General features: G+C 41.4%; 1 protein-coding gene across 4 annotated transcripts in view; it reads left to right on the top strand.

Moving 5' to 3' along the window:
- The window catches only part of LOC127003736 (integrator complex subunit 3-like), a 141,927-nt gene extending 119,701 nt beyond the window's left edge, over window positions 1-22,226 (top strand). For all 4 annotated transcript variants that reach the window (XM_050870701.1, XM_050870702.1, XM_050870700.1 and 1 more), the window contains one exon: window positions 21,354-22,226. In XM_050870701.1, coding sequence (XP_050726658.1) covers window positions 21,354-21,422 — 69 coding nt within the window. In that variant the 3' untranslated portion in view covers window positions 21,423-22,226. The remainder of the gene's footprint in view (window positions 1-21,353) is intronic.
- The last annotated feature ends 398 nt before the right edge of the window (window positions 22,227-22,624 follow it).

Genomic DNA, 22,624 nt, shown 5'->3' with positions numbered 1-22,624 from the left:
ATACCTCGGTTCATAAGCTTAACCCCTTCACTACGGGCAGTCCAAAACAGCGCCCCGCGCCGTATCCGAGATCACCGCGTGTGCCAAATTTCAAATGTCGCTATTGAATATAACAAGTTTACAGCCATAAATTCAACATAATCATCATGTATTATATATGAAAACATGCAGAATTAAATGGTACACATACAGAAACTCACTATGGCCAGGCCAAAACAACACTCCACACCATATCCGGGATTGCCACACGCGCCAAATTTAAAATGTTGCTATTGAATATAACAAGTTTTCAGCAATAAACTCAACATAATCATCATGTATTATTTATGAAAACATGCAGAATTAAATGTTGCACATAAAGAAACATAAATTAATTGATAATTCTGAGATGTAAGCATAAATATAGAGATAAAATAACTCGTATATTGGCAAGCCAGGACGCAGTATGCGCGTCCTCGGATATGGTACAGGGCATGCAAGGATGCAGTATACACGTCCTCGTGTTGAACGGGTTAATTCATTCTGGAATTTTGCTCGCAAACCAAAAATCATGTTAATGAAAATGAATTTCCCAATTTAAATTAATGTGAATCACATTAAAGCTTCCCGTATCCCAAGTAATATTAACATATAAATCATTTTACATGTTATTTTATACAGAAAAAGTAATTTTTTAACAAAAAGCAATGATAAATAATATAGGTAGTATACAGTACCCTTTCGAGTTTCACACCATCCAAGTTTCGCGATCCTCGAGTTTAGCGCTTAGTCCTAAATTCTTACCATCACGACTTTCGCGCATTACCGCCACGAGTTTCGCGTTCCTTTGACATGTTCGGGTCGTGTCTACCTACTGTCGGCGTCATGCATGCTGCCTTAAAAGGCGGTGTCCAACCATTGGGGCTATGGGCAACCGTGGTTGTCCGTATGCCCAACCGGGAGGGAGTTGTTGGTTGTCCGTACGAATGGAAAACGGTTGTGAGTATGAGCATGGGTACATGGGTACCTCATGGCTGTATGTAAACAAACAGATGTCGGCAGTGGCTGAGGAGTGAGGAGCAGTGGAAGATGGCCCACTAAGAGACTCGGAAAATGGACTGGCAGAGCTGCTTTGCTTACTACTTGATTAATAAGATAAGAGAACACCCCGTGCTGTGGAACCACAGTCCAAAAAACATTTTTCTCGCGTCTACGAAAATTGTAGATCTCCCAGTGATGTTTTCCTCTTCTTCTTCTTCTTTTGACCTGTAATGCATTGCAGCGACGGTGAAAAGTAACAGTGGAAAATAGCAAAAAGGCATAGAAAACCAAAATCAGGGAAAGAAAAGAAGAGAAAAACACCTAAGTTCAGGGTGAAGTGTATAAGTGCGCACTGTTAAGTAAATAAGGGCCGCTTTCACAGTCACTGTTTGTTTTGATCGTAACCAATGGCGGCGATCAACGCTATAGTTTTCCACGTGAAATTGGCCTATGGGGTAGTGGTGGCTGCAGAGAAAGCAACAGGTGTTGAGAGTGTGTGGTAAGGTGCAGGGCGAGGCTAACCCCACAGCCGCCACGAGGTGCCGTTGTAAAGGCAATACCTCCGACACCATCACATCACATCACTACCCATCAGCCAGTTTCACGTGGAAATACTAGAGTGGCGATCGCCGCCATTGGTAACGATCAATACAAACAAAATGACTGTGAAAGCGGCCCTAAGTGCATGTTGTGAAGTATAAATGTGTGGAGGAGGAGGACCTAAGAAGCGATACAAAGCATTACAGGTCAAAAGAAGAAGAAGGTACACTATACACTGGCCGGTGTTGCAAAAAATATCTTCCCACTGAAATTAGTCATTCTGCTGTCCACCACACATGCGTGCTGTGGGAATACACAGCATTAAAAGTAACCTGGATTTGTTCTTTTTTGTCCGCTTGTGGTCTTTGTGAGCGGTGAGGGAAATATGGAAGCAGTAAGCAAGCTGAACCTCTCTGCGAGCTATTTTGCAATTGTGGCGGCAGTTTACGTTCAATAGGCATTGAAAAGTCAATCACGATGTTAGTGATTTGATGATATATAACAGAAAGAGTTAGCAGATTATACCATAACACACAGAAAACTTCCAGAAGTTATAGGTTTGTCCAACTGTACCACGGGTCACTGTGAGCAACCACCCTTACATTAGCAGATGAGACCACATGGATCACAAGCGTGTATTCAGACCTGCCTGCCAATTGTAAGGCAGCCGCCTTCAACTGCGGCTTCAGAACAACCTCTTCTCACTTCCTATTTTCTGCCTATTACCAAGGTACGTATTTTGAGATAACGAGAGTAAAGTCGAAAAAAATTGTAATAACAAGGGAGTCAAGTCGGAAAAAAAAAATTTACACAGGCCGGAACCAATAAGCGCTTTTTCATGTATTTCAATACCTCGAGTTTTGCAATCCTCGAGTTTAGTACTATACCTACGGAATGAAGCAAGCGCGAAACTCGAGAGGGTACTGTAGTATAATAATATAAATATCAATCATATGAAATAAAATGTAAATATGATAGTGCAGTAGAACCTTGTTTATTGTGCATTCAAAACAACGGCAAATTTCTGGGGCTCGAATTTGCCAAAATCCACCCCACTTTATTTCCCCACCTTGGTATGCGTATCTTCGTCGCGTAACACGACCTTGTTACGATATGGTGTTCTGTTCACATGTCTGTATCCGGCTGCATATATTTCCAAATTGTACTCACCTGCGGCACCAGCTGCGAGAACGGTGCCGCGGAAGCCATTCAAAGGGTCACTGAACAAACTTTGACACTCCCACACAGTCATGTGCCCATGCCCTCCTTCACCTCTTCTCTTCTCTCTCTCTCTCTCATCACAGGGCACCAGTTGGAAACCTTGTCCCTAATAATTGTCCTCATTTCCCTGTTAGTTAGGAAGTCCTCCAGCCATTTAATCAGTCCATCACCCACTCCACCCCTATTTTTAATTTTCCAAATTAGTCCTCTGTGTGGTACTTTGTCAAATGCCTTTTTCAAATCCAGGTACACTCCATCCCCCAGCCTTCTCTCTCTTGTATTAAATCTGTCACCCTTGAGTAAAAACACTACAAGTTGGTGACACAAGATCTCCCTCTCCTGAATCCAAACTGGTAATCCGAGATAATTTCCTCACTTTCTAAGAAATCCGACCACCTGTTTTTAACCAGCCTCTCGCATATCTTCGCAACCACACTAGTGAGTGATACCGGTCTGTAATTTAATGGGTCCTCTTTCTTTCCTTCCTTAAAAATTGGTACTATGTTCGCTCTCCTCCAATCTTGTGGTACCTTTCCTTCACTCAGGGAGGCGCTCATTATGGAGTGCAGTTTCTCTGCAAGTTGCTCACTACATTCTTTCAAAATCCACCCTGATACTTCATCCGGCCCTGTGGCCTTTCTTACATCCAGCTTGTTCAAGCTTTCCCTGACCTCCTGCACCGTTAATTGTATCTCCTGCATGACCCTTCCTCTTTCCTGGCCCAGTGGTTGTACAAATTCATCTTCTTTTATGAACACTCTATGGAAACTGTTGTTCATCACTTCTGCCATCTCTGCTGGGTCCTCATATGTAGTTCCATCCATTTTCAGTTTATCGATTGTTTCTCTATTCTTTAATTTGCCGTTCACATGTCTATAGAATAGTTTGGGTTGGTCTTTGCATTTGTCGATTATATCTTTTTCATATTTCCGTTTTTCTTCTTCTAATCTTTGTATATTCATTCCTTGCTTGTTTGTAATCATTCCATGAGTTGATTCTTCTTCGTCTCCTCCATCCCTTCCAAGCTTCCTCCTTTCTCTTTCTAGCTGCCTCGCATCTTTTGTTAAACCACTCCTTTTTACCAACATCCTTTTTGGTTACCACATCATGTGTGTGACGGTGTGTGTATGTATGTATTTGTGTATATAAATAATATATGCATCCATTATGCATGTCTGTGTAATGTGTATGTACGACGAGTTGGGTCCCTGTCCTGCATCCTGGTAACACACAACGTCTGGCTGAAACTCGTCATAAAACTTAAAAATTACAAAATGCAGCATGTATCATCATTTACATGAAAAAAATATATACCTTTTTTTGTTTTGTTTTTTTTTTTACAGAGAAAAAAATATATAAAATCATGACTAAAAGAGATATAGTAAACCCTCAATACAATGGATCCGCTTATAACAGATTTTGGATATAATGGACAAGGTCAGAGTAAAAAATCCACGGGGACTGACCAAGAATAGTTTTTAAACCAACCGCCCGGTAACGTCAAAAACGTCTGCTAGTCACAGGGTTGGAAAAAAGCATGACTCTTGGTCATCCTCTCTTAGCCTTCGATAGAGTCTGGCACAAGTCTTTGCTTTCTAAACTGCCCTCTTTCGGATTCTATCCCTCTCTCTGTTCCTTTATCTCCAGTTTCCTTTCCGGCCGTTCTATCTGCGGTGGTTGACGGTCACTGTTCTTCCCCTAAACCTAAAACAGTGGTGTTCCACAGGGCTCTGTCCTATCACCCACTCTCTTCCTGTTATTCATCAATGACAATTCCACTGCTTTATTCAACTTCTTTCAATAGAAGACCATCCCAACAGGAAGTACATGACTCCAGACTGGAGGCTGCAGAACGCTTAACCTCAGACCTTGCTATCATTTTTGATGGGGTTAGAAGGAACCTTGTGTCCTTCAATGCCTCAAAAACTCAACTAGACACAATCTTCCAAACACCTATCCCCTATTCTTTGACAACACTCAGCTGTCACCTTCTTCAACACTAAATATCCTCAGTCTATCCTTAACTCAAAATCTTAACTGGAAACTTCACATCTCTCTCACCAAATTAGCTTCCTCGAGGTTGGGTGTTCTGTATCGCCTCCGCCAGTTCTTCTCCCCCGCACAATTGCTATCCATATACAGGGGCCTTGTCCACCCTCGTATGGAGTATGCATCTCACGTGTGGGGGGGCTCCACTCACACAGCTCTATTGGACAGAGTGGTGTCTTAAGGCTCTTCGTCTCATCAGCTCTCCTCTTACTGATAGTCTTCTACTTCTTAAATTCTGTCGCAATGTTGCCTCTCTATCTTCTATCTATATTTTCATGCTAACTGCTCTTCTGAACTTGCTAACTGCATGCCTCACCTCACACAACTTTCTAATCAAGCTCATCCCTATATGTACTGTCCAAACCCCTTATGCAAGAGTTAACCAGCATCTTCACTCTTTCATCCCTCACACTGGTAAACTCTGGAACAATCTTCCTTCATCTGTATTTCCTCCTGCCTACGACTTGAACTCTTTCAAGAGGAGGGTATCAGGAGACCTCTCCTTCCGAAATTGACCTCTCTTTTTGGCCACTTCTCTATACTCTATTCGGGAGCAGTAAGAAAGCCTTTTTTGTTTTTTTTTTTTTTTTTTTTTCCCACACCCTTGAACTGTCTCCTTTTCTGTAAAAAAAAAGAAAAAAGGATTTTTTTATTTAATTTTTTTTTTTTATTTATTTATTTATTTTATTTATTTATTTATTTATTTATTTATTTTTTTTTTTTTTTTTGTGTGTGTGTGTGTGTGTGCGTATTAACCCTTAAAGCGCGGGTGTCCACAATAGTGGACATGGCATTTTTTTAATGAATGCGCCGCCAGATTTGATTAGTTTGTCGTCAAGTACAGTAAACATGCCGTTTTTGAGTTGTATATGGGTATGGTACACAGAAGCTGTAAAAAAGTGATGCTTTTTATTGCTAAATAATAGAAAATAAGAACAATAGAGGTGGGTATCTGTCTATAATAATATGTTTTCATAGTTCCTACTTCATAACTCTGTACTCGTTCTACCAATGCTTATATGGTGTTCAAATTAACGTCAAAGGACAGCTTAGGAAAAGGACTTTACAATGATACCTCATTCAGCAACGTTAGCTCAGTAAGAGAGAAGATACTTGAGGTTGAAGTGAGGTGTGTTTTTGAGTGAATATGTCCGCATGGCAGGCCAGGCGCGGCAAAATCTAGCCCGCACTTTAAGTGTTAATCCTTGTTTATTTACACTGATTTAATTTCTTTCAGTCTTAGGCCATTTCCTTGTATTAAATTTGGCAATGTTAAATTAAACCATAGTTTAATACACATTACCCATGATGAGTTTTCACATAAAAATCATAAGTAGGACTAATAGGTTTTTTTTTTTTTTTATGATTTTAAATATTTTTCTTGTAAGAGATAGCAATGATTCACTGGTGCCTGATTTGCTACAGGACCAGTACAGGACAGGTAGACTTGATACTTTTCCTCTACAACTGCTTCACATGTTCTTCCTTCTTTCTTATTCATATATGAATATATATATAGTACCCTCTCAAGTTTCGTGCTCGCTTCGTTCTGAAGGTATAGCGCTAAACTCGAGGATCGCGAAACTCGAGTTATTGAAAACACTGAAAAAGCGCTGATCTGTTCCGACCCGTGGAGATTTTTTTATTTATGTTTTACATGTGGGCTATGGCGCCGGTAGACTATCCATCTGGGCCTGATGGTCGGCCCCGTGCCTGTCATGGCGCAGGCAACTGTTTATAGTGGCGCTATTATAATTGGCTCATGCTGCCCCCCGGAGCTCACTTTTTTTCCTCCTCTACTCCCTTGTGATCTCAAAATACTTACCTAGGGAAAAGGAAGAAAACAGGAAGAGAGAATGGGTCGTTTTAAAGCCACAGATGAAGCCTCACGATTGGGTGAGCTCTGAAAACACGCTTGTGATTCTATGGGAGTCCGATGACGTCATCGCCGGCGCTCACCCGGTCAGCTGCCTTGGGGCAATGTCACACTGGCCGTTTTCCTCTTATCGTTCTGGCTACTGGCAACACCCGTGCGCCCATCCGGGAGCGAGTTGTCGGTTGTCCGTAAGCTGGTGTCACACCGGGCCTTTTTCTTCCCACCGCGTTGGCGGCAGCTTGGGCAACCAACAACTCCAACTTTTCCTGGTGTGCGTCACACACAGCCAAGGTCGGTTGCCTGTATTCACATCCACAACGTAAACAAAGCACTTGCCCTGTATCAACATGGCGTCGTCTGCTAAAGTAAGGGCTGCCGCGTCTTGTGCTGCCATTACCGAAGTTATGGACTTGTTGCATCAATTAAATGGCAGGAAGAAGCTTTTGTGGGTGTGGCGTGCCTCTGGTTCCTCCGTGCCAGTTCTCATTGTCACCACTGCACGTGACTGGCCAACCCACCCATCTAGACTCCGACCACATAAACACGTGGATCGAGTAACAACAAACACACACACACACACACACACACACACACACACACACACACACACACCAGACTCATCACGATGTTTCTCACAAACAAAAATGGCTTCGCCATTTCCTTGAGTGTGTTAGAACTTATTTGGTGAGTGGTTCATACAAACCAAACATACCCAATGGCAAGAAGAGAGTTAGGTTTGGTTCATGTGAGCCACTCACCAAATACGTTCTAACACACTCAAGAAATGGTGAAGTCGTTTCTGTTTGTCAGAAACATCTGCAATGGTTTCTAATGAGTCTGGTGTGTGTGTGTGTGTGTGTTGTTATTCGATCCACGTGTTTATGTGGTTGAGTCAAGATGGGTGGGTTGGCCACGCACACGCAGTGGTGACAATGAGAACTGGCACGGATGAACCACAGGCATGCCACACCCTCAACTGTTTCTTCCTTCCATTTAACTGCAGCAACAAGTCCATAACTTGGGTAATGGCAGCACAAGCCATGACAGCCCTTACTTTAGTAGATGACGCCATGTTGATACAGGGCAAGTGCTTTGTTTACATTGTGGATGTGGATACGGGCAACCGACCTTGGTCGTGTGTGACGCACACCAGGAAAAGTTAGAGATGCCGGTTGCCCTAGGTGGCGCCAACATGGCGGGAAGAAAAAAACAGTGTGACACCAGTTTACGGATAACCGTGAACTTGCTCCCGGGTGGACGTACGGGCGTTGCCCATAGCTCCAGCGGTTAAACAAGAACGGCCATTGTGACACCGCCTTAAGGCAGTGAAGCCGCTGATAGGGTGAGTGTCAGCGATGACGTCATTGAACTCCTAGCAAATCACAAGCATGTTTTCCGAACTGTCAGCCAATCATAAGGCAGCCGCCTTCAACTGCGGCTTCAAAACGACCCATTCTCTCTTCCCGTTTTCTCTCTCTCTTGCCATAGCCACAATGTTTGGAGGAAAACGTCCAGTGTGATACTACCTTTAAAGCGAAACTCGGGGAGATAATGCACGAAAGTCGGGATGGTAAGAATTTAGGACTAACCGTGAAACTCGAGTGTACTGTATATATATATATATATATATATATATATATATATATATATATATATATATATATATATATATATATATATATATATATATATCAGAAACATCTTCAATGGTTTCTAATGAGTCTGGTGTGTGTGTGTGTGTGTGTGTGTGTGTGGTTAGTGTGCCGGCGGGAGATCTAGGAGGGATGCGGGTTCGAATCCTGGCCACCACACAGCTGGGATTTGTCAGTCACCATCAAGTGGCCTAAGATTACCCACATTCTACCCTGAAGACCACTTATCAACCTGGACTCAAGATAACCTCTCCAAAGAGAAGCTCATAGATGAGTTCCGGGGGGCAGTATGAGCCAAAACAAGGTGACGCCACTGTAAACATTCGCCTGCGCCAAAACGGGCTGATCCGACCAGTGATAAAAGCCTAACATCACAAAAGGCAGCAAAGTTAAAAAAATTATATATATATATATATATATATATATATCTATATATCTCTATATATATATATATATATATATATATATATATACATATATATATATATATATATATATATATAATTTAAATCATTAGATATTTCACCCTTGATATAACACTTAAATAATTTTAAATATGGTATATTTAATTTTTATTTAACCCTTAAAGTACGGGTGGCAAGATATTTCTCTGGATACTGTGCACGGGGAAAATTTAAACATTTAAGAGGTGGAAATGGTGTCTTTGCAATAATTGTATATTCATCTAGTATATATGGTGGTGTAATAAAACTTCTCTCCTAATAATAATAAAAAAGTTAAGACAGTCAAAAATATTGCGCATTTTCTCGTGGCTGTGACCTGTTGAGTGGAAGCACCCCTCTCTCTCTCTCTCTCTCTCTCTCTCTCTCTCTCTGTCAATGTCACTACCATATCAGTCATCAGAGTCACTGTCACCTTGATTCGCCTGCGCTCTACTTCCGCCCGGAGCAGAGGAACTGCTTGACGCGTCACGAGATATGCCAGATGTATTCTGAACAAAAGTGGAAAATGATCTGTGGCCTTCGGTAGGGCACGCGCTGGAGACGAATGAGTGTGTACGGATGCCAGATGCCTCCACCATTCTTCTGAGTCAAGAACTGGCAGTATATTTGAAACATGGGGAGCGTAGAGTGTAATGATTATATATATGATCCCCATATGAGTGGGGCGTGTGGTAGCGCACTTATATATACGATCACCATAATCTAAGGGTTAAATCATGATTTTTTTAACTCTGATTTAAATTGATTTAAATCAAAACAACCCTGGCTAGTCACCTTGCTTTCCTCTCTTTATCTGCTGTCCCATCCTTCGGTTCCTGTAGTCTTTTTCAGCCCACCTGATGAAATATTTTCCTCCTTGTGGTTCCCATTAAAATGAAGAACGTATTTACGCCACAAGAAAGTTTTATGCATCAATCCAGGATGTAAATGTAATGGAAAATAGCCAAGTGTTTGTGGATGTCGGTACTGACACAGCTTAAGTGGTCACCTGTTAGGTAGGTTAAATTAGGTTTGGTTCGTTTAAATTTATTTGGGATGCAGTGTGGGGCGGCAGAAATATGGCAGAAATACGCAGCGCAAGATGGGACAGGGTGGCGGTGGGGGTGGCCCGCTACGCGGGCCGGTGTTATGAGAAATACCTCCTCGCAGAAATAAGTCGCTCTGCTGTCCACCACGCATGTGCACTGGGGGAATATACGGCAGGAAAAACATTAATTTGCCTGGTTTTGTTTTAGTTTATCCACTTTTGATCGTTATTAGTGGTGAGTGAAATATAAATACAATAAGCAAGTTGAACCTCTTTCTGCAACTTATTTTGTGGTTGTGGTGGCAGGTGTATACAGCAGGCATTGAAAAGTATTTTACCCACACACGTAATAATACGGCCCCCTCAGGGCCCCACTGCCAACCTGGCAGTCTTAATGCCTCGCAGTCCATCGCCAAGTGTGCTGTGAGGCTATACAGACAACGGGCATACAAGATGATAAAAAAACTCTACAAATGTTTATTATGTTCGTCAGTATAATTATAAGTATGTTTTAATTTTCGCCGCTTATTACAGACTTTCGGTATAAACAGACTAAGTTCCCCCCCAATTGGTCTGTTATATCGAGGGTTTATTGAATCATAAATGTGTTACGAATGAAAAAAATGTCTTTTCTTAGCTTTCATGTGATAATAAGAGGAGTAGGTAGGAAGACACCTACCGAACGGGCGCAAGCCACTCCTGGTGAGGTATGTATGGGAAGTGAGGAGGGTGCTGAAGCCCTCCATAGACCCTTCCCATTACCTCATTAACCATTTCCCTATTGTCTCATCTACACCAGAGAGTAGTTCAGCATGCTCTCAAAAGACAGATCCTCTCTCTATCCACACCACACTACATTCACACAACACTCACACCTTTTCCCAAAATTCAAAATGGTGTACCATAACAGAGCCTCGGAGTCCCTGCCTGGGGGGGTGGGACCATAAATTCCCCCAGTGAGGACTCCCCTTCTGGCTGCCGACCTGAGAGGTGTCTTGATAACTCCTCGAACCTTTTTCTTATCAATTTCTGCAACATTCGCGGTCTTCGTTCTAATTTTCATTCTGTGGAACACCATCTCTCCTCCTCTAAACCTCACCTTCTCTTCCTCACCGAAACACAGGTTTCTGAGGCTACTGACATCAATCTCTACTCTGTTCCCTCCTTCTATCTCTATCCTCTATTTAAATCCAAAGCTGAATGTTGCGTCTACGTACGCAATGACATCACTTGCTCTCATGCCCACGACCTTGACTCTTTTGAATTTTCCCCCATCTGGCTAAGACTTCATTGTCATTCTATTACTAAATACATCTGTGCTGTTTATCTTTCACCTAATTCTACTAACTATGTAAAATTCTTTGACTACCTGAACTCTAAAGTGGAGCACATCTTGACCCACTCTCCCTTCGCTGAAATCTCCATCCTTGAAGATTTCAATGTTCACCACCAGCTTTGGCTTTCATCCTCTTTCACTGACCAGCCTGGTGAACAAGCCTACAACTTTGCTCTCCTCAATGACCTAGAGCAGTTGATTCAGTACCCTACACGTATTCCCAACCGTCTTGGAAACTGGCCCAACATACTAGACCTCTTCCTTACCTCTAACCCTTCTGCTTACTCTGTCAAACTGTTCTCTCCATTGGGCTCCTTCGATCACAACCTTATTTCTGTATTCTGTCCTATCACTCCTGTACACCCTCTGGACCCACTGAAGAGGTGATGCTTCTGGCATTTTGCTTCAGCTCGGTGGGACGACCTGAGGATGTACTTTTCCGATTTCCCGTGGAATGATTACTGCTTCCAGGATAGAGACCCTTCTGTGTGTGCCCAGCGCATCACAGAGGTGATTGTCTCAGGAATGGAGGCATACATTCCACTTACTTTCTCTACTCCCCATGCTAAAAAGCCTTGGTTTAATCATGGTTGTTCTCATGCTGTCAAAGATAGAGAGGCAGCTCATTAAAGGTACCAGAGCCTTCAAACTCCCGCTAACCATGACCTTTACATTTCCGCCCGGAATCGTGCCAAATCTATTCTTCGACTTACCAAAAACTCCTTTATCCATAGCAAATGTCAACACCTAGCTTTCTCTAATTCTTCCAGAGACTTCTGGCACTTAGCCAAAAATATCTCCTCCAATTTCATTTCTTCCTCTTTCCCGCCTCTTAACCCAGACGGCAGCACTTCCGTCTCTTCTATCTCTAAGGCTGAACTCTGCTCAAACTTTCTGTAACAACTCCACTCTGGACGATTCTGGGCATATTCCTCTTACTCATCTCCCCTCCGACTCCTTTATGCCTGTTATTAAGATTCTTCATAATGATGTTTTCTATGCCCTCTCTGGCCTCAACTCTCAGAAGGCTTATGGACCTGATGGAGTGCCTCCTATTGTCCTTAAAAACTGTGCTTCCGTGCTTACACCCTGCCTGGTCAAACTCTTTCGCCTCTGCCTATCAACATCTACCTTTCCTTCCTGCTGGAAGTACGCCTTCATACAGCCTGTGCCTAAGAAGGGTGACCGTTCCAATCCCTCAAACTACCGCCCTATAGCTTTACTTTCCTGTCTATCTGAAGCTTTTGAATCAATCCTTAACCGGAAGATTCAAAAGCACCTTTCCTCTTCTAACCTTCTATCTGATCGCCAGAATGGGTTCCGCAAGGGGCATTCTACTGGCGATCTTTTTGCTCTCTTAACTGACTCTTGGTCATCTTCTCTTAGCCATTTTGGTGAAACTTTCTCAGTTGCACTAGACATATCGAAAGCCTTCGATAGAGTCTGGCACAAGTCTTTGCTTTCTAAACTGCCCTCTTTTGGATTCATTCCTTCTCTCTGTTCCTTTATCTCCAGTTTCCTTTCCAGCCGTTCTATCTCTGCTGTGGTAGACGGTTACTGTTCTTCTCATAAACCTATTAACAGTGGTGTTTCACAGGGCTCTGTCCTATCACCCACTCTCTTCCTGTTATTCATCAATGATCTTTCCATAACAAACAGCCCTATCCACTCATATGCTGATGACTCCACTCTGCATTATTCAACTTCTTTCAACAGAAGACCCTCTCAACAGGAATTACATGACTCCAGGCTGGAGGCTGCAGAACGCTTAACCTCAGACATTACAATCATTTCCGATTGGGGTAAAAGGAACCTTGTGTCCTTCAGTGCCTCAAAAACCCAATTTCGCCACCTATCAACTCGACACAATCTTCCAAACACCTATCCCCTATTTTTCAACAACACTCGACTGTCACCATCTTCAACACTAAACATCCTCGGTCTATCCTTAACTCAAGATCTTAACTGGAAACTTCACATCTCGTCTCCCACTAAATCAGCTTCCTCGAGGTTGGGTGTTCTGTATCGTCTCCGCCAGTTCTTCTCCCCCGCATAGTTGCTATCCATATACAGGGGCATTGTCTGCCCTCGTATGGAGTATGCATCTCGTGTGGGGGGCCTCCATTCACACAGCTCTCTTGGACAGAGTGGAGTCTAAGGCTCTTCGTCTCATCAGCTCTCCTCCTCTTACTGATAGTCTTCTACCTCTTAATTTTCGCCGCCATGTTGCCTCTCTTTCTATCTTCTATCGATATTTTCATGCTGACTGCTCTTCTGAACTTGCTAACTGCATGCCTCCCCCCTCCCACGGCCCTGCTGCACGTGACTTTCTACTCATGCTCATCCCTATACTGTCCAAACCCCTTATGCAAGAGTCGAAGAGGCGATGCTTCTGGCATTTTGCTTCAGCTCGGTGGGACGACCTGAGGATGTACTTTTCCGATTTCCCGTGGAATGATTATTGCTTCCAGGATAGAGACCCCTCTGTGTGTGCTCAGCGCATCACAGAGGTGATTGTCTCTGGAATGGAGGCATACATTCCTCGTTCTTTCTCTACTCCTCACGCTAAAAAGCCTTGGTTTAATCACGCTTGTTCTCATGCTGTCAATGATAGAGAGGTAGCTCACAAAAGGTACCAGAGCCTTCAAACTAATGCTAATTATGAACTTTACATTTCTGCCCGAAATCGTGCCAAATCTATTCTCTGACTAACCAAAAATTCTTTCATTAATAGAAAATGTCAAAACCTTGCTTTCTCTAACTCTTCCCGTGACTTCTGGCATCTAGCCAAAAACATCTCCTCCAACTTCACTTCTTCGTCTTTCCCTCCACTCCTCAGTCCTGACGGCAACACTGCCGTCTCATCTATCTCTAAGGCTGAACTCTTCTCTCAGACTTTTTCTAAAAACTCCACTCTGGACGATTCTGGGCATATTCCTCCTACTCATCCCCCCTCTGACTCCTTTATGCCTGTTCTAAAGATTCTTCAAAATGATGTTTTCTATGCCCCCTCTGACCTCAATCCTCAGAAGGCATATGGACCTGATGGAGTGCCTCCTATTGTCCTTCAAAACTGTGCCTCCGTGCTGACACCTTGCCTGGTCAAACTCTTTTGCCTCTGCCTGTCAACATCTACCTTCCTTCTTGCTGGAAGTATGCCTTCATACAGCCTGTACCTAAGAAGGGTGACCGCCCAATCCCTCAAACTACCGTCCAATTGCTTTACTTTCTCGTTTATCTAAAGCTTTTGAATCAATCAACCGGAAGATTCAAAAGCACCTTTCCACTTCTGACCTTCTATCTGATCGCCAGTATGGGTTCCGCATGGGCGTTCTACTGGTGATCTCCTAGCCTTCTTAACTGACTCTTGGTCATCCTCTCTTAGCCGTTTCGGTGAAACTTTTGCTATTGCGCTGGACATATCAAAAGCTTTTGATAGGGTCTGGCACAAATCTTTGCTTTCTAAACTACCCTCCTACGGTTTCTATCCTTCTCTCTGTACCTTTATCTCCAGTTTCCTTTCTGACCGTTCTATTTCTGCCGTGGTAGACAGTCACTGTTCTTCCCCTAAATCTATTAACAGTGGTGTCCCACAGGGTTCTGTCCTATCTCCCACTCTTTTTCTGTTGTTCATTGATGATCTTCTTTCCAAAACGAACTGTCCTATCCATTCCTACGCCGATGATTCCACTCTGCATTACTCAACTTCTTTTAATAGAAGACCCACCCTTCAGGAACTTAACGACTCAAGGCTGGAGGCTGCAGAACGCTTAGCCTCAGACCTTACTATTATTTCCGACTGGGGCAAGAAGAACCTGGTGTCCTTCAACGCCTCAAAAACACAGTTTCTCCACCTATCCACTCGACACAATCTTCCAAACAACTATCCCCTATTCTTTGACAACACCCAGCTATCACCTTCCTCAACACTAAACATCCTCGGTCTATCCTTAACTCAAAATCTCAACTGGAAACTTCATATCTCATCTCTTACTAAATCAGCTTCCTCAAGGCTGGGCGTTCTGTACCGTCTCCGCCAGTTCTTCTCCCCTGCACAGTTGCTGTCCATATACAGGGGCCTTGTCTGCCCTCGTATGGAGTATGCATCTCATGTGTGGGGGGGCTCCACTCACACAGCTCTTCTGGACAGAGTGGATGCTAAGGCTCTTCATCTCATCAGCTCTCCTCCTCATACTGATAGTCTTCTACCTCTTAAATTCTGCCGCAATGTTGCCTCTCTTTCTATCTTCTATCGATATTTCCACGCTGACTGCTCTTCTGAACTTGCTAACTGCATGCCTCCCCCCCTCCCGCGGCCCCACTGCACTCGACTTTCTACTCATGCTCATCCCTATACTGTCTAAACCCCTTATGCAAGAGTTAACCAGCATCTTCACTCTTTCATCCCTCACGCTGGTAAACTCTGGAACAATCTTCCTTCATCTGTATTTCCTCCTGCCTACGACTTGAACTCTTTCAAGAGGAGGGTATCAGGACACCTCTCCTCCCGTATTTGATCTTCCTTTCGGCCACCTCTTTTGTTTCTTTTTTAGGAGCAGCGAGTAGCGGGCTTTTTTTTATTATTGTTTTCTTTTTTTGTGTGCCCTTGAGCTGCCTGCTTTGTTGTAAAAAAAAAAAAAAAAAAAAGTTAACCAGCATCTTCACTCATCTTCCTTCTTCTGTATTTCCTCCTGCCTACAACTTGAACTCTTTCAAGAGAAGGGTATCTGGACACCTCTCCTCCCGAAATTGACCTCTCTTTCGGCCACCTCTTTGGTTTCTCTTTGTGAGCAGCGGGTAGCGGGCTTTTTTTATTGTTTACTTTTTTTTTGTGCCCTTGAGCTGTCTGTCGTAAAAAAAAAAAAAAAAAAAAACTATTATAGGTCAGAAACTAAGGGAGGAGTGTCTTCAAATACCAATAAAAACTTAATTTTGAGAAAATGGCCGTTTCCTCAGACACTGTCCAACGGGAGGAGCAGCACACAAGCTAAGCGCTCTCATCAAGGGATGATACCATACCAGGAGCAGTGATATATTTTAACAGAAATATCACAAAAATGAAGCAAATTAACCCGGTAGCAGCGACGGGCCGAATTTGTGGCTCTGCCGTGTAGCAGCGACAGGCCAAATTTGTGCCATGATATAAACCCCCCAAAATAGATGATGCATAAACTGATCACAAATGCTTTAATATATATTATGAAATGGTTTGTGTGAGTGATGATTTTTTCTCATTTTCTCATGATCCCTGCTGCTACTGGGTTAAAGCCTCATATAGTGTGTAATGGTATAAACAATTCTGTAAAATAGAAAACGGGTATGAAGAGGATGGACTAATGTAATTTTTGTTGTAGACTCCTTAAATTTTCACAGAGTATGGAGAAATGACAGATGAGTCTTTGGTAGTTTTTTTCTTAAAAGGTGATATCTTCGATGTTTTCGGATTTTACAGGTGGAGGGTCCTATTAACCAGTACAGCGTTTTGGTATTTTGTAATTTCCTCCCTACCCCAGTCTTTTTATTTTATTTTTTTTTTTTACCATAAAACAGCTTAAAACCATGAAAAATGAAGAAATGTAATGTCTTTTAGCTTACTGTTGCCTAGAAGTCACTGTTTTGGGCCATTTCTATTGAATTATAAAGTGAAATGGTCGTGTTGATTTCCGTAGACTTTCTTGGATTTGAGGGTGCGTATCCGAGTAAATCATTTTCTCTCGACATATTTAGCATAGACTTATATATATTGTTAGAGAGTAACTCATTTTGAGCTTTTTGATAGTTCGTACAGTCACCCACAAGAGTGTTCGCTCACGCAGTTACAGTTTATGGAGGGTTCATAATTGTTGAACTCATGGTATGTTTTGGGGATTATTATGAACAATATATGCCGATAAACCATTGCCGTGACTGGCCAGCGTCTGACAGTGTACCTCGGTCACAACCCACCCTCTTCTCACTCCCACACCCCCCAACAACCATCTCACACCCACCCTTTTAGGACCTCACACCTAGCCTGCGGCCCATTTCACCTAGCCCGCGGCACATTTTGTACAGAAATTGCCTGTGTAAAATTGCTGTGTGTAACCGTCAGCACCTCAAGTAGCTGTCACCCAACTTTACTCTAACCCCACTACCACCATCCTGGCCACCATCCAACACCCATTTCATTACCATCCCCCCCTTACGTGGCCCCCTCCTTACCAAAATTGGCGGTACAAAATTGCCAGTTCTGAACGTCAGTATACCCACTATACCTCACCCACAACACTGTCAAACCACTTTCCAACCACTAACCACTTCAATTTCCACATCACGACCTCCATAACCACCTCCAACATCCACACAAATATAAAAAAGTGTACCCAGAGTAATGGCTGCCAGGCTTGCCAGTTATGGCAATAAATTAAATATATTGGGTGGTCAGTATTCCCAAAGGATCAGTCTACTAGGGCACAACACAGAAATCACCCTCGACACACTCCAGTGACGGGAAAAAATAATACATTAAATACGTACGACGTATGTATCTGACACTCAATGGTATTAAAAAATAATACGTACGTCATACGTATCTGACGCTCAATGGTATTAAAAAATAATATGTTTGTCGTACATATCTGACGCTGTACGCTGTACGGGTTAAGGAAAGAGTTCACCGTGAAAATATGAAAATAATTTTTAAAAAATACGAAATTGAGTTTTATGGTCTATGGTAACACCCGATCCTTTGGCTTTCGAATGGTAGATTTTTTTTTTTTTCAGTCAGACAAATTTAAATGCCAATAGCGAGGGGATATAAATGGATACTGCGTGGGCGTGGCACGCTGACTGCGGCGCATTAGCTGGCATGCCAAAGTATGGAATAAATGTTGGAAAATCAAACATGCAGCAATCTTCAGGGTGAAGTCTGTAACCCATGTAACAGTTTTGGAACAATTATGGATATGAAAAGTGCAACCTGCTCACAAAAATGTTTGGAACAAATGAATACATAGAAAAAGGATTAGAAATAAGAGAAAAGAGAAGAATTGCACTGAAGAAGACAATAAAGAAGAGGAAGACAGACAAAGGAATTCCAACCCATAGCTATGCACCTGGAGAGTACTGATTGAACCTTGCAACAATGAGGGGCGTGGAGCGCCCTGACACCCCCGCCTTTGAGCATTAATACCTTTATGGGGGGGGGGGGGGACAAGATGCCTGATATTTTTATGCACTCACTGATATGTGATTACTGATCCCATAAAATTCATATGAAAGTGGCATTGACAATATGTATAGTACCTTCACTGGGCCGAAGAACTTTAGCAAAACTTTAATTGCGTTTTTCTCAAAACTAGTACAAAATGAACATAAACTTTTATTTTGCTTTTATTTTCTGCATGATTTTCATGAAACTTTAGGACATACAAGATTACGTATCGTACTAAAATTTGACAAGATGTTTTTTTAACAACGGCATAGTTTCAACACATGGGAAACTTTTCCAAAATAAAAAGATTTTTTTTTTAACAAAAGGTAAAAAAAAACATCTTGACAAATTGTTAGAATAACAATGAATTATCAGATGTGCATGTCACAGGAAAGTCAGTACAAAATGGCTGAGAAAAATTAATTCAAAATTTTCCTAAAGACAACGAAAAATAATTTTCTTAATTTTTCATTTCATCTGATCAGTTTGAAATTTTTATATGATAACAAAGGTACTAATATATACAACATATAAATTATTCATGACCATAGATGCAATTTTAATCCACAGCAGACTTTCCCCTTAAGGTAGCCGACTATGGTAATGTGTCATATTGCTCCACTCATCATGAAATTGGCATGGTTTGAGTACATTACTTTACTGATAATCCACCTGCAATATTCAGATGATATCTTAAAAAGAAACATTTTTAATGATTTTTTTTTTTATGTAAATTTACTACCTATTTAAAATTTACTGGTTTTTTTTTTTTCCATCTCATTTTAATTTTCTTTATATAAAATTAATCAATGAACATTTCTCTACTTTTCCAAGGCAGATAATCCATTGATTCGAAAAAGGATAGTAATTATGATTTTTTTTATTAATGTACTCATTTTCCACTTTTTTAAAGTTTCCCTCCTCCTTGTGACCAACCAATACAATCTAAGGAAAATCTAACTACCAATTGTAGCTGTTTTACTACTCTTTCCAGAACTGTAAACAGATTTAAGATCGGTTAAAAACTTTCCAACCTCAGGAATTTTGAAATTAAGGAAATGTACTTTTGAGATATGGGCCTCTAAACCTTTTCCTTACTTTGCTGCCATTTAATCTTTTTCTTTGCAGTTTCTTTTGGCCAACAAATTTCACTATTTCGTAATTCATTGTATTCTTCTAAAGTATGTAGTACAATGTTTTGTTCTGATGGCCGCTGGTCCCCTCCTTTTGAAAAGGATATTATCCAGTCATGGTGGTGGTGTCATGAGGAACCACCTCACTCATTGTGGCCAGACTTTCAGTGTGCACCTGCCTCGTACTCTTTACTTGTTTCTCTCTTTCTCTTCTTGCCTTTTCTCTGGACTTCTAAAATTCTCTACATTTCCTTATCTTTCTTCATCAGTGCCTGTAGTGTGTAGTGTGACGTGGGAAATCCAAGGTGGAGTAAGAGACATGATGCCAAGTATCCAAAGTTGTGTTCCAAAACGGTAGCTTGACAAGCAAACCGCGTTCTGAATATTCCACAGAACATAGTCATGTGTTCTCACGGAGAAATTCGAAAGGGTAATGTTTACAAAGAAAACGGACATTTAAATGATGTGAGAAGCATCACCTAACCACTTGAAATGGGCTTTAAAGGGGCTTTAACTTCACCACAGAGAATAGATACGTGTACTATCAAACTCTTCATACTTTGTTTTCTCTCATGACAAATTATCACAAAAAATGATTTTTGGGGGTAAACTTACCTAGTCGGCTACCTTAAAGGCTTTTTGTCTAATCAGCTCCCCTCCTCTTATTGACAGTCTTCCTCTAAATTCCAAACTGTCTTCTATCAATATTTTTATGCTAACAGCATTGCCCCCCCCCCCCCCCCTCCTCCTGATTCTTTAATTTGCACAACTTTCTATTGTAGCTCAGCCCTATGCATTCCTTTCACTGGTAAACTTTGGAGCAGCCTTCCTTTTTCTAGATTTCCCTCAATATATAGTTTGATAACTTTCAAGTGTGAAAAATCAAGGCACCTCTGATTCTGACTACTCTTACTATCAACTCTTTACAAGAGCAGCACCAGCAGGCTTTATTGTTTCTTCCTTTTCTCCCTTTGAGCTTGCTCCTTTACTGTAAAAAATACAAATAAGAATAAAAGCATATGGTTTGATGTAATTTCTCACAGCTTTCTGATAACATTGATATCTACCATCTGTGTAGTTGTGTGGAGTCAAACTTTACTTTGTTAACATTCATGCAATGAACATTGTGTTTACTACCCTTCACTCACTTAATGAATGCTAAAATTCACTTTAATTTTTTTTTTCATAGGCTATTTTAAATCAAGGACTCCCACTATCCAGTCCACTATCCTCCCTCTCCTACTACCCAACTTGCCTCTAAAAAAAAAAAAAAAAAAAAGAGGACAAAGTGGGCAAAATTACTCGTTTGGCTAGCCAGTTCCATATAATCAATATAATTGATTCAGCAATCCAAGAAAAGTGCTGTGGCAATGTCCACAATAAAAGACAAAAAAAAAAAAAAAAAAAAAAAAAAATCGTGCAACTGGCTGGCTACATAAAAAAAGCGGCATCAGCAATCTGGGGGCAAGCTCTTGACCTATGCAGTAAGGTAGAGAATTGACGTCATAGAAAAAAAAATCATTGTAGAGGGAGCCTTACTGTGACCATTGTAAAGAGTGAAGTTTTCTCAAAGAAAACAAACTGAAGTACTTGATTTGCAACACCTTGTAGTGTGAATTGAAACCCAGTGCCAGAAATAGGTACAAACTTTGTCACTCGAATGAATATCTGTTAACCTTTGTGACAGTTTTCTTTCTGTACCTTACTATATTTTTACAACTTTTTTTTCCCTACTTTATTTTAACTCATTTATAGACTTTTCTATCACACCTATTTTATTTATTTTGGTTTCTTTTGTGAGTAATCAACTGCTAAACTTGTTTTTTTTTTTCTTTTTTCACAGGAGGAAGATGTCAAGAAGCCATCCAGAAAACGGAAAAAGAATAATCAAGTGGGCTCTGACAGTGACTAGCTTTGGCTTTTAATCTAATTGAAGTGAATTTCAAAGGAAACTCTGATTACTTTGAGACATTGCCAAAGTGATGCATCCCACTTGTCTCCAGGTACTGTTGAGCCACTGATACTGGCTAAGTTACTATGGCATGATAGAAATGTCAGTGCTACTGGTAAGCTGAAGTGATGGTGAGTTATGGCCTAGCCAGTTGGACTTGCAAAACCACTGTAGTAGTATCAGTCACTAGTATTATCCATGGCATTGGTACTGACCATGGCAGGACCATTTTGTACTATCACAGATAGTGACTGTATCCATATAGTGCATTGCGGTTCCTGGCTCAAGTCAGTGTTACTGACAGTCATTGTGATGTCAGTCATTGGTACTGGGGTCAGTTACTGGAGCACCGATACTTGCTGCAGCAACAGCCGAGGGCAGTGTGGAAGACAGCCTCCGGGAACAAAACCCAGCACTCTTCATCTGTGATGTGATATAGCGGTAGCCTTAATTTTTTTGTATTTCCCCTCCCTTTTTTTTTAAATGCATTCATTAAGGGGATGCATTCATTCAATTGTGGGGAGACATACTTGTCTTAACCACCATTATTAATTTTTCCCACCCAGTAATTGAGCTGTGGACTCCAGAAAACTTTCCTCAGGCAAAGTAGACAGATAATTTGGATATTGTTAACAATTTCCTTGAAATATAAAATAGCAGTTTATGAGACAGAATCAGCACGTGTGATGAATGTCTGCTGCTTTGTTGGCAAAAGTGAGTAAACAGTTTTAGGGATAAAGGGAAAAAGAACTACATTAACTAACTTGCATATCAAGAGAGATGAAAACTGTAATACCTCCCAGCCAAAGATTTTACTAGGAATATATTTGACCAATGAGATAAAAGCAAGCAGTCAGTGTGTGTCTCCCACCTCTAAGCATATTTTTGAAGTATTTCATCAATGGATGTTTTGAAAGAGCACTGTTTGTTTACTGCAATCAGAAATATTTTTAAAATAATTTTGAAACACATTTCTCTTTAAGGGAAACACACTGAATAAAGTCTTCATTTACTTGCTTGTCATTAGCAGTGGGCCCAGTCATATGTTTAACAATTAGGTTGGCTCAATTTTTAATCAAAAGGTTTTTTTTAATGAATCCTTGTATGTATAATACTTTTGACACACATTAAGATGCAGTACATTCAGTGAATCAATAGTTGAG

The sequence above is a fragment of the Eriocheir sinensis genome, chromosome 26, assembly GCF_024679095.1.
Source record: "Eriocheir sinensis breed Jianghai 21 chromosome 26, ASM2467909v1, whole genome shotgun sequence".
Classification (NCBI taxonomy): Eukaryota; Metazoa; Arthropoda; class Malacostraca; order Decapoda; family Varunidae; genus Eriocheir; species Eriocheir sinensis.
The sequence above is the reverse complement of the archived record's forward strand: the minus strand, read 5'-3'. Positions and strand labels throughout refer to the sequence as shown.